The following is a 12,972-nucleotide window of genomic DNA, read 5'->3' on the forward strand; positions in this document are numbered from 1 at the left end:
ATCATAGCCAACATCATACCTAATGGTGAAAGATTTTTTTTTAGTTTTTTTTTTTAATTTTTATTTTTATTTATGATAGTCACAGGGAGAGAAAGAGAGAGGCAGAGACAGAAGCAGGCTCCATGCACCGGGAGCCCGACGTGGGATTCGATCCCAGGTCTCCAGGATCTCGCCCTGGGCCAAAGGCAGGCGCCAAACTGCTGCGCCACCCAGGGATCCCCCTAATGGTGAAAGATTAAAAGCTTTTCTTCTAAGGTCAGTAATAAGACAAATATGCCCACTCTCATCACAGCCAGAGCAATCAAGCAAGAGAAAGAAATAAAAGGCATCCAAATTTGAAAGGAAGAAGTAAAATTGTCAATGTGATCTTATTTAAAGAAAATCCTATAGATTCCAGCAAAAAGTTGTTAGAACTAATCAAGTTCAGTAAAATTGAGGACACAAAATCAACACACAACAAACAGTTGTTCTATACACTAACAATGAAACATGTGAAACAATGTTATGTGTATGGTGCTATATAATACATATATATGTTATATAATATATGTATTTTGTTATGTAAGTGTATTAAGTTAGTTCATTGTACACCTTCAGCTTACACATGTGTCAATTATGTCAATTATGTCTCAATAAAACTGGAAAAAGAAAATTCCAAAGGAATATAGTATTTTTGTTGTTATATATTTTTATTCTTAAATATTTCATAACTTATTTTTCTATTAGAATATTCAGGGTTGAGAATCTAGGACATTGAGGCAGTGTTGGGTTATATTAAATTCTTAGAATACTTAATGAATTTTGAACAGTAAAGAGGAAAGCCATTGTCTAACTCTGTTATTCCATAAACAGAACGTATAATGGTCCATTGATTGATGCATGGATGAAGAAGATGTGGTATATACATACAATGGGGTATTGTTCAGCCATAAAAAGAAAAGAATGAAAACTTGCCTTTTGCACTGACATGGATGGAGCTAGAGAGCATTATGCTGAGTGAAATAAATCAGAGGTAAACAAATGCTGTGTGATTTCACTCATATGTACCATTTAGGAAAGAAAACAAGCAAAGGCAAAAAGAGAGAGAAAGGCAAACCAAGAAAGGACCTTGAAGACAAGGAAGGAGAGACTCAAAGTTTGGCCTCACTGCAGGCACTTATTGTTTCTGAATCTCTCCTGAGACAAAGGACACAGACGCGTGGATTTTCTTGCATTTCAGGACCCTTCTGTCTGTGGCTGGGGTGGTAGCAGGTTGCGGGTCTGTGCCAAAGCTTTTAAAGGAATATTCTCAAGATGTAGATGTGATTTCTCTACATAATTTCACCTGAGGAAGAAACTTAGAGAAGGAAGAAAAAAGGGCAGAAATGGAAGGTTCTCAGATAAATGTTTTCTGGGTCAGGGGTTGTCTACTTTTCTTCTGGCAAAGCCATGGTTTTAGAATGAGCAGACATTTACTTCTGTACCTCGGGTGTTCCTGTGTAACAAATTTGTTTCAACTACTTTTTTTGTAGTTTTTTTCATAACAGATTTGAGTAATTGAAATAGAGCCTAGAATGGCCCAGCAAGAGGAAAAATATTTACTTTTTGGCCCTTTACAGGAAAAGTGTGATGATCGTGCTGTAGATGCTGAGCACTTTTAGCACAAAGAGTAGGTGAGCTCTAGAAACTGTCTTCCATTACTGCTATTCCTCCATTATGGCACCTGGCCTACTATCTGTCATTAAATACATCGTAGTCACCCAGTGAATGCTTGTTGAACTGAATCTGGGTAGTTTCAGATACTCTTCCTTTTTTTCTTTTCTTCTTTCTTTCCTTTTCTTTCTTTCTTTCTTTCTTTCTTTCTTTCTTTCTTTCTTTCTTCTTTCTTTCTTTCTTTCTTTCTCTTTCTTTCTTTCTTTCTTTCTTCTTTCTTTCTTTCTTTCTTTCTTTCTTTCTTTCTTTCTTTCTTCTTTCTTTCTTTCTTTCTTTCTTCCTTTCCTCTTTTCCTTCCTTCCTTCCTTCCTTCCTTCCTTCCTTCCTTCCTTCCTTCCTTCCTTCTCTCTCTATTCCTTCCTATCAATCTATTTTATACCAATTTACCCATCTCTTAAAAAGTTTACCAAATAGAAAACACAACATTATCATTATATAGAGTCATATGAAGCATAAAAATGTAGGTATTCTGGAATGAATGTATGGCGTTTTAGTTTTTCTAGCTGTCTTTATTTAATCAACCACTAGTTTATGTGACAGGGTAATTATTGAGAGGATGGCTCACTGCTTTCAGGTTTAGAGTCTGGTGTAGCAAACTAGAAAATCTTCAAATGGTACTGAAAGCTTCATTCAAAGGAAGATTATCATAAGACTGCCTCTGTATGATGCCAAAGCATCTGGATAAAACATAAAATATTTGGTTCATCAGATTGAGATTTGGTTTATTTAATGACAAATATGTAGATTTCTTAAAAGGATCTTTCTGATTCATATAATGTTTTATTTTATACAAGATATTGTGGCATCAGGTATGTAGTCTTAAGGTGAAAAAATGATATTTATTCATTTATGTATTCATTCATTCATTTACTCATGAGAGGTACAGAGAGAGAGAGGCAGAGGGAGAAGCAGCTCCCTGAGGGGAGCCTGATGCTGAACTTGAGATCCCAGGACCCCACAGATCACGGCCTGAGCAAAAAGCAGATGCTCAACCACTGAGCCACCCAGGCAGCCCAACCAATGAGTGTTAAAAAGATAAGCCCTATAAAATACTTTACACAGTCTCAGGAGGTGCTAATCTTGTTCCCAAAGGTTTACTATGACTTGAGAAAACTTACAGTATTAACAAAACTTGCTTATTCTGATGCAGAAGTATTTAATTTGGGCTTTTTTCCTTTTTATTTTTTAAATATTTTATTTATTTATTTAGGAGAGATACAGAGAGAGAAAGAGAGAGAGAGGCAGAAACACAGGCAGAGGGAGAAGCAAGAAGCTCTCAATTCAGAGAGCCTGACGTGGGACTCGATCCCAGGTCTCCAGGATCATACCCTAGGCTGAAGGTGGCGCTAAACCGCTGAGCCACCGGGGCTGCCCGATTTTTCCTTTTTAGAAATTTTTATAAGTTGCTAAAGTTTACAATTTCTGGGAAATAAATATAAGTAATTCTAGGAGCAAGATCTTAAATATATTAAAACTCATATGAATTTTCATATGGATAGTTTCTTCTAGGCCCACTAAACATCTGCATAAAATATTGCTTTAGTATAAACTGCAAGTGATGATTATACACACAAACACAAATAGGTAGATAGATAAACTTGGTATTTCAAACAAGTTTATTTTATTGTATGTAACCATAAAGCAATTTTGTTTTTAAATTCTTTAGTAACAAATAGTGTTCTGGTCACTATAAACCGTAGAATGTGCTCTCAATTCAGATATAAAATACCCAGATCTCTTTTTTAGTCAAAATTTGAACTTGATGTAAAGCTGAGGGTTTTTTCCTCTCTCTCTCTTTACTCAGCTGGTGCTGCTATTCTTCCTTTTCCACTTCATTGACTGGATTTGGACTCCTCTAGGTCCTTACTTGAAAGGTTAAGAATTTGGAATTTAGCTTTAGTACTCTGGAAACTTAGTATATATTTAAAATCAATTTCTTTCTAGGTTTTCCTGAACTTTTCTTAAATTGGATTCTCTCTCAAAGCCCACCTCTCAGGTTATATGAGGGGGAAAACATCTGTTGTTCACATATTGGGGAGGTTGTAGTAGCTTAAAAAAATTATGGTATGCCTATGTCCACAGATAAACTCTTAAAATATCTTTTCTTCTCTCCAGTGTCTGGCAGTTTTATTCTTTGAAGGAAAGGCAGTAGGCTCTGTGTCTATATCTTGAGTGAGCAACTTATTCAAAGATTTATGGGCATTTGCCATACTATGACTCTTGGTCTGGCAGTGTTGGCAGCTGGCATTACAATCCACCTAATGATCATGTTCACACAATCTATGTGTAGGAAGGGTGTGTATGGAAGACAAAGTGTAATAGTATAAATAGTTTTTTGAGGATATGGCCTCTTTACACCAGTGTATACAACTCTATTTGTCTCTATGGAAATTATTTTTCCCTTATAAACTAAAATGGTTGCTTACCTAGACAGCTTTTTTTTCTAAATATATTTTTTCCAGAAAATACTATCATGTTCTAAAGCAGTAGTTCCCAATTTATGACCCATGAGTTATATGGAATAGGGGAATGGTGACAGTAGAAGATGATTCTAGGGAAAAATATTTATATATACATCATTCATTATTCTAGATTAAAAAATGATGATTCTCATACTTATATGTATTACAAATTTTCAAACATAGGTAGATATAGTTAATTAAATGCAAGTTAATTTAAAAGGAATTACTAAATTTATAGTTGTCTTTATTTCTTTATTCAACAAAGTAATTATTCTCTTGCAAGAATGTAGAAATATTTTCCTATAAAAACGCCCCCATTCTTGAAAATATTAGAAAATAGTGGGTTAAAGAAAGTGACAAGGACAGCACACAGCAAATCTGGCCAATGTGCTATTTTTAAGAGAGATTGATCTTGAGGATCCCATAATTTTTTGTACTTTATGTAAAATATCTAAAAAATTGTATTTGTACTGACCTTTTAGATTTCATCCTCAGTAGTAGGCAATATTCTAGGTAGTCAGAATTTATGAGAAGAAAATATTGGATGGAGAAAAAATTATAGGCTTTGAAACAAAAAAATTTGAGCTTAAAATCCCATATTCTGGGCTTTTATACTTATTTGTTAACTTACTGATAATCTCTTGAGAAAGTTACAAGTTCAGCAATGATAGGGACTGTGGCTTATTCATCAACATATTCCTAGAACCCAAGTCTTTAGCAGGAATTTAAGAAAAGAGTACACCAAATCTTCAGGTCTAGAATACTCTAAGCCAGTGGTCACTAAAGAAGTTTATAGTCAATGTTATTAACCTTAAGAAATTCTCTCTACTAAATAATCTTGTCTGACTTCTTTCCTTCCCCCATTTTCAAAATTCCTAATTTCCCCAATAATAGAAGCAATAATTCTGTGCGATTAGAAAGTTAGGCACAGTAAGTACTTACCATAAATGACAAAATAAACAATGAGTCCAATGATTATTGCAACAATAGCCAGCATTAAGATACCCAGGGTAATCTTTCCACATGTTGTGAGTTTCATTTTTGTGTTTGACTCTGTCCCTCTAGGCAGAAAGGAGAGGAAAGCAAGTGTTAATAAGAGCAAGAAATAGGACATTCGCAATAATAAATATGTACTTGATGTGAAGCATAACATAAATTATTTTACATTAATTATAGACTCAATGGACTGCTGAGCTTGGAAAACAACATATAGGACTAGTAAATATAATATTTTTTCTGCTTATTTTTCATTATTCATTGTTATTATGAATAATAATGGTAATAGTAAAATCAAAATTCATTCATTTACCAAATACTTATGGATGTTCTACTATGGACTAGGCATAGTAGTCAGAGCAAAGATCTCTTTCCTTATGGAGATTACATTTTACTGAGGGGAGATAGCAAAGAAGAATATAATTAATAAACAATAATATATATCTATATATAATTAATAAATAAATATAACTGTGAAAAAGATCTTAAGTGCTATAGAAAAAATAGAGCTAGGTAAAGATCAGAAATGTGGGAATGTATATGAGATGATAGAGGCAGAATATGATATTAAATAGAGTGTTCAGGTTAGGCCTAATGAGAAGCTAAAATCCAAGAGACTTGAAACATGATGTTGTTGGCCATACAGCTATCTGGAATGTCCCAGGCAGATGGAATAACTCTACAAAGGCCAGGAGGGAGAGGTATGCCTAGACGAGCATGCTAGGAGGGCAGTGTGACTGAAACAGTGAATAAGAACAGTAACAAAGGAGTAATTATGAGAGGTACCAAGGCCTTGGTCATAAAGGGCTTGGTGGGTCATTGTAATAGTTTTGGCTTTTTCTCTAAGTGAAATGTGAGTTTTAGGAGGCTTTGGGCAGAACACTGTGATGAGCTGACCTAATTTCTTATGGGATCTCCCTGACTGCTTTGTGGAAAGTAAGTTGTGTATGGCAAGGGTGGAAGCAGAACCACAAGATAGAAAACGATTATAATAATTCAAGCACAAGATGATGTTGATGTGGGCCAGAGTGGTAGAGGTAGAGGAAGTGAAAAGGGTTTGAATTTGCATACGTCTTGACTACAGAGTTGGTAGGATAGAGGTCTCAGACAGGAATATAAATTTGGCATTCTTCAACATGTATGTTAGCATCTGAGACTAGGAGAGATTTACCAGGTAAGTATAGATAGAAAAGACCAGGATATGGTTACTGCAGCACTTCCAAATCCAGAGATTAGGAAGAAGAGCAAAACCAAGCAAAGGAGACAGAGGGAGCAACTAGTAAGGGTAGGAGGAAAAGAGAGAAAGTGGTGTTCTGGAAGCCAACAGAAGTGTATCGGGGAAAGGGAAGGGAATCAACTGTCAAATGTTGCTGATAATTTAAAATAAGTGAACAAGCATTGAAAATTGACCATTGGATTAGCATTATAGAGATAACTGATTACCTTAATGCAAGAAGTTTAGGAGTGGAAGAGGAAGGGAATAGTTAGAAATGGATTCAAAGACAATGCAAATAGGAACACCTGAGTGGCTCAGTGGTTGAAAGTCTGCCTTTGGCTCAGGTCGTGATCCTGGGGTCCTGGAACTGAGTCCTGCATTGGGCTCCTGGCAGGGACCTTGCTTCTCCCTCTGCCTATGTCTCTGCCTCTCTCTGTGTCTCTCAAGAATAAATAAAATATTTAAAAAAGACAGTGGAAGTAGAGAGACTGGAGTAGAGACCACAGTCCATTTTTTCAAAGATTTTGCTGAAAACAGGTAATAAAGAAATGGAACTATACATGTTGAAGGAATGAGATCAAGAGAAACTTTATAATAGAATAATGTAATAAACCTTCATATCCTTCACATAGATTTAAGAACTGGGAACACCTTACAGTATTTTACCTATTTTTCTGAAATATTTTAAAGTAGTTGCAGAAAAATAATTGCATCATGACATTCACACCTAAATATTTCATTTTCCCTCTAAAAATAAGGATATTAAAAAAACATGACCATTGTAATACGTAATGAAATTACCAATAATTCCTGAATGCCTCTATTACCAAGTTTATATTCAAATATCTCTAGTTGTCCTCAATTGTCTTTCACAATTTTTTTTTTGTTTTTGAACAAAAAATCAAACACAAATATTCACACTGCACTTGGTTACTATACTTCTTATCTTTTAAAATCTAGAACAGCTTCAATACTCTGCCCTCATTTTAAATTTTTTCATGACATTGATTTATTAAAGGCACTGGGTTAGTTGTCCTCTGGAATACCTCAGAGGAAGAGAAGTTTGTGTATTTATGTTTCAAAATTTTTTTAATTAAATGTTTTATTTTGTGATAGACTCATATGTTGTAAGAAATAATACAGAGGGATCTCTGGTACGTTTTTCCCAGTTTTCTCCAGTGGTAACAAATTGTAGAACTATATAGCACAGTATCACATTAGGATATTTATAGTGATATGGCCAAGATACCTAACATGTCTATCACAAGGGTCCCTCATGTTGGTTTGTTTGTTAGTTTTTTTGCCACATGTACTTGTCTTCAGTCCCCTTATCCTTATTAACTCCCTGGCAACCACTAGTCTCTTCTTTTCTATAATTTTGTCATTTAAAAAATGTTATATAATTGGAATCCTACAATATGCAACTTTTTAGATTTTGTTTTGTTTTGTTTTGTTTTTCACTCAGCAAAATTCTCTGGCATTCATTCAGGTTGTTGCATATATCAATAGTTGTTTTCAATTTTTTTTCAGAAATTGCTGATGTATGTACTAACCCTTTCTCAGATATGTCATTTGCAAATATCTTCTCTTAGTCCATAAGTTGCCTTTTAGTTTTGTTGATTGTTTCCTTCACTGTATAGAAGCTTTTTATTTTGATGTAGGCCCAGTAGTTTATTTTTGCATTTGTTTCCCTTGCCTCAGGGGATTTATCTAAAAAAAAAACAGTTGCTATGGCTGATGTCAGAGACATTACAGCTTGTGCTCTCTTCTGGGATTTTTATGGTTTCAGGTCTCACGATTAGATCCTTAATCCATTTTGAGTTTATTTTGTGTATGGTTTAAGAAAGCATTCCAATTTCATTCTCTTGGATGTAGCTGTTGAGTTTTCCCAACACTATTTGTTGAAGAGACTGTCTTTTTCCCATTGGATGTTCTTGCTTCCTTTCTCAAAGATTAATTGACAATATGATTGTGGGTTTATTTCTGGGGTCTCTATTTTGCTCTATTGATCTATGTGTCTATTTTTGTGCTAGTACCATAATGTTTTGATTACTACAGCTTTGTAGTACATGTGAAATCTGGTATTATGATACCTCCAGTTTTATTCTTTATCAAGATTGCTTTGGTTATTCAGGGTTTTATTTGTTTCTACACAAGTTTTGGGATTATTTGTTCTAGTTTTGTGAAAAATGCTGTTGGTATTTTGATAGGGATTATATTAAATCTGTAGATTGCTTTGAGTAGTATGAACATTTTAACAGTATTTGTTCTCCAAATCTATGGACACTTCGCATCTTTCCATTTCTGTGTATTATCCTCAATTTCTTTCATCAATGTTTTATAGTTTTCAGAGTACAGGTCTTTCACTTCCTTGGTTAAGTTTATTCCTTGGCAATTGTATATGGCCTAAATTGTTATTTTGTAGTGAGTTTCTTGTAGACAACATATGACTGGGTTATATATATATTTTTTTTAATTTTTATTTATTTATGATAGCCACAGAGAGATAGAGAGAGAGGCAGAGACACAGGCAGAGGGAGAAGCAGGCTCCATGCACCGGGAGCCCGACGTGGGATTCGATCCCGGGTCTCCAGGATCGCGCCCTGGGCCAAAGGCAGGCGCCAAACCGCTGCGCCACCCAGGGATCCCCTGGGTTATATTTTTAAATCCATTTTATTAATATCTGTCTTTTACAGGTATGTTTAGACAATTTACATTTAGTGTAATTATAAGTATTTTAGGGCTCAAGTCTGCCTTTCAAATACCTTAATCAAAACATCTTTAAGAAGCTCTGGGAGATTGTTCATCATTATTCATAGACTCATGGGATTGTTAGAAGCATGGGATGACATGCACAGTTTGGAAACAATAGTAGGATAGAGTAAGAGAATAAGAATAATAAAAGCTCTTATAATAAACTATCATTTATGAATTGGGAGGCAACTTTATTCCATGTCTCTATGTTTCAATATTGTTAAATGTTTGGAGCACACAAAATGTGCGTGGAGGAAATGACTCTTTAGAAGTTGAATAGTTTATTGTATTCATGTTTATTAAGCATCTTCTATGTGCAAGACATTGTGCTAGGCAGGGGGTATACAATGATGAGCAAGAGCACTAACAAATGCAAACTGCAAGAATGTAAAATATTAGTTTTGTCTTATATACTTATTATATACTATATTATTATACTTGTTTGCAAGTATACGGGTGGTACTAGTTTGGGCTACCATAACAAAGTACTGTTGTTGAGTGCCTTCAACAACAGAAACTTATTTTCTCACAGTTTTGGAGGCTAGAAGTCTGAGACAGAGGTGTTGGCAGGGTTGTGTTTTTTTCTAATGCTTCTCTCCTTGGCTTATAAATGACTGTTTTTCTCCTTATGTCTTCACATCATCTTCCTTCTGTACATAAATGTGTCCTTATTTTTGTTTCTTTCTTTTTTTCTGTCTTAAACAACACAAAAATTTCTTTTCTCACAGTTCTAGGGGTCAGAAGGCTGAGATCAAGGTGTTGGGAGGGTGAGTTTCTCCTGAGGTTTCCCTTATTGTTTTGTAAGACGGTCATGGTTTTCAGATGATTTTCCCTCTGTGTATGTCTGGCCAAATTTCCTCTTCTTATAAGGACACCCGCCATACTGGATTGGACCCACCTTAATGATATCCTTATAACTTAGTTGCTTCTCTAGAGACCCTATCTCCAAGTATAATCAGATTCTGATGTTCTATGGTTTAGGATATTGACATGAATTTTGAGGGGACACAATTCAGTCAATAACATTTTTGGATTACATTATATACTTGATATTATATATTTTATATACAATATGCCAGTATGTACAATATTCCATGTATGCTTATATGTTTGTGTGTATGTTTCATATATGCATATCAGTATAGGTGAATGATATTAATAAATATTGATTAGTTTGAAATACCTATATTTATTTGGTTTTTGTTTGAAAACAGAATCAAGTACCTATAAAAATTTTATTTTTTGGTTAATGGTCGTTCTCTGAATAGATGATACTCCCTAAGGAGCTAATGTTAACTAGATATCCAATGCAGGTTAAATTTTCAAGTCTTATGTTCTTAGAAATTTCATTTTACTTAAAAACCACTTTGACCATTTCAATATATTTTGTCCAAATTATGTTTTCAGTTTGCACATAAATGTTAATATCTTCATATTTCTATGAAGGTATGATGCCCATGAACATTTTTGGTTCATAATAAAATAAAAATCCCTAAAAGACACTTCACTATGAAAAATGTTTTCCTGTAAATATTTATAATCTGACCAAATCACTGAGTTTAGAATAGTGTTTAAAATTCGAGGAAAAAATAAATGACTAAATTATTTGGTGAAACCCTGGTAACTTAAATTCCTGTTATCCTAAAACATCCTCTCCCACATCCATATATGTATGCTTATATATTTTACTCAATACAGTTTGCCACGGAATAAGCCTCAATGAAAACATGATGATTGTAATATGAAATTGGTGGCAAAATCTTGGAGTATATTTTTTATTCATCTCAGTTGCATCCTTCTAATAGATCGAACTATTTAAAAATGCTGCTTTTTTTGGTTAAAAAACTTGAATTTTGGTAATTTTACAATAATTCACCCTAGAGGTACACAGATACACTTTGTTTATTGTCTCCTCTTGTCATAAGATAATATAAAAGTGATTCTTGTAACTAAGAATTTGTTTAATAGGGAGATTGACTTCAATCCTCCTGCCAATGTAAAGTTCCTAAAATGAGAGATGCATAGCCGTTTGGAACTGGAAGGGATTTTGCAAATCACCCATTCTGGTTTCCTGATTTTAAGAGGACAGCCAAAATCTGAGATCACTAGTGATTTTACTATCTAGATTCACAAATGTAAAATTTTGGTTAATGAGTAAAAATAAATTTTAAAGGCAAATGAACTAAATGTTGCTGTCATTCTTACCTGAGTATTCTAAAATGCAGATGTTCTTCCTACTTGCAAAGGGTTTTATTGATTTGGAGGGTGATTTCCCCTGTGTGTGTATGCGTGTGTGTGCACATGCATGTCTATGTATGTGTATTCCTGAATTCAAAAGGAAAATTAAACTCTGTCAAGATCCAGTTCTTTTAAGTATTCTTCTAAAAACAATGCCAGACATATAAATTCCATTTTCCCAAAGTGTTATTATTATGTGGAATCTTAGCTGAAAATAGATTACTTATTTGGCAGCAAGTGGGTCTTGGGTGTAGTTAACATGAGCAATAAAAAAACTTGTTTTTATTTTAGCAACGTGCCTTAACTTTTTCAAATTTCTGTATTTATTCACAAAGTATATCCTGGAGCCTTTCAGGTGCTATATTAAGATCGTAGTGATATTTAGGATTATTTAGCGATTTCAGAAACACTGGCTTTTTGGTGAGTTGTGCTTTTTATTAATTCTTTGAATGGATGAAACTAGATCTGTCTATATATTATTTCTCACATACTGTTTATGGAGCACAAGGAGTTGAGTAAGTTGACATGGACATGAGAGCTAAGATGAAACATTTTTACTGACTTTTTGTTAATTCATAAGGATTAACAGTAACAATTTGGAAAATATTTCAGAGATTCTCTTAGCTAATTAAACTAAATACTAATGTGAATATGTAAAGTGAGTGATTTTTAAAGCTGTTTGTTGTGATGTTACATTCTGCACAATATGTTAAACTGTTCACCTAGAATCTAGATGTTGGCATGATGTAGCAACCAGAGAAGTTGTCTGAAGATTTTATTAAAAATATGGGTTGGGTTCAATGGGTTTATCAAAGCATTCATTTTGTTGGAGTGCTAGGGAAGACTAATATTTATGTGAACATTTATCTTTGCCTTAATTTGATTAGCATAGGAATCAAGCCATAAAAATTATTTGTTCATCTGTGTGCGCCATGTGCCAACAAGTCAGCACATTTGTTTGACTTTCAGGCCAACTGCTATCTGAGCATAAGGCATAGCTAATGGGAAGAGATGAAATCCCCTATTCTTTTTTCCAATTAAAATTTTAAATCATACCACTAAAAATGTCCAACAGTGAAGTGCTGTGATGTTTCAATAATTAAAAATTAAGACTTAAACTTTTCTCTGCCACATCCTACAGCTAAAATGTATATTGTGAACATATTAATGTCTCTATTATCAGCATACATCATTAGAAATAGAGACATATAACTATTTTGTATTCTTTTAATTTTCAAAGTGAAATTCTTTTTAAAAGTAAAATGCCCCAATTTTACTTCAGCAGTTTCAGCATAGTTTTCATGAATGCTTTAATTTTGCTGGAAATATTTCTCACAAAAATTAACATCCCAAATAGATTCTAATGATTAAAATTTATGAATCTTAATCATTCTAGTTTTTCTTTTATTTGGGAGATGTATTGTTCCTATTTTTATAAAATGTCACTTTTAAGAATTTTAAAATAGAGATGAAACTACTTTAACTAATTTGATCCATTCAGAGAATTTCTCCGAGGAGAAATGGCGAGCCCTCCTGCCACCCACTGCCATCAGCTTACCTGTCCTGCAGTGGTGTCCATGCATGCTGTCTCTGAGGAACCTGTCCCTTTGCCAT

At 34.0% G+C, this 12,972-nt stretch overlaps 1 protein-coding gene across 1 annotated transcript in view; it reads right to left on the reverse strand.

Annotated features, from left to right (window-relative positions):
* LOC121474207 (transmembrane protease serine 11C-like) overlaps positions 1–12,972 on the reverse strand; it is a 54,647-nt gene extending 41,675 nt beyond the window's left edge. Inside the window, exons 1-2 of the mRNA XM_041727115.1 lie at positions 12,917–12,972; positions 5,097–5,215 (exon numbers count right to left, since the gene is read on the reverse strand). Coding sequence (XP_041583049.1) covers positions 5,097–5,215; positions 12,917–12,972 — 175 coding nt within the window. The remainder of the gene's footprint in view (positions 1–5,096; positions 5,216–12,916) is intronic.

The sequence above is a fragment of the Vulpes lagopus genome, chromosome 12 (assembly GCF_018345385.1).
Source record: "Vulpes lagopus strain Blue_001 chromosome 12, ASM1834538v1, whole genome shotgun sequence".
In the NCBI taxonomy this organism is placed as follows: Eukaryota; Metazoa; Chordata; class Mammalia; order Carnivora; family Canidae; genus Vulpes; species Vulpes lagopus.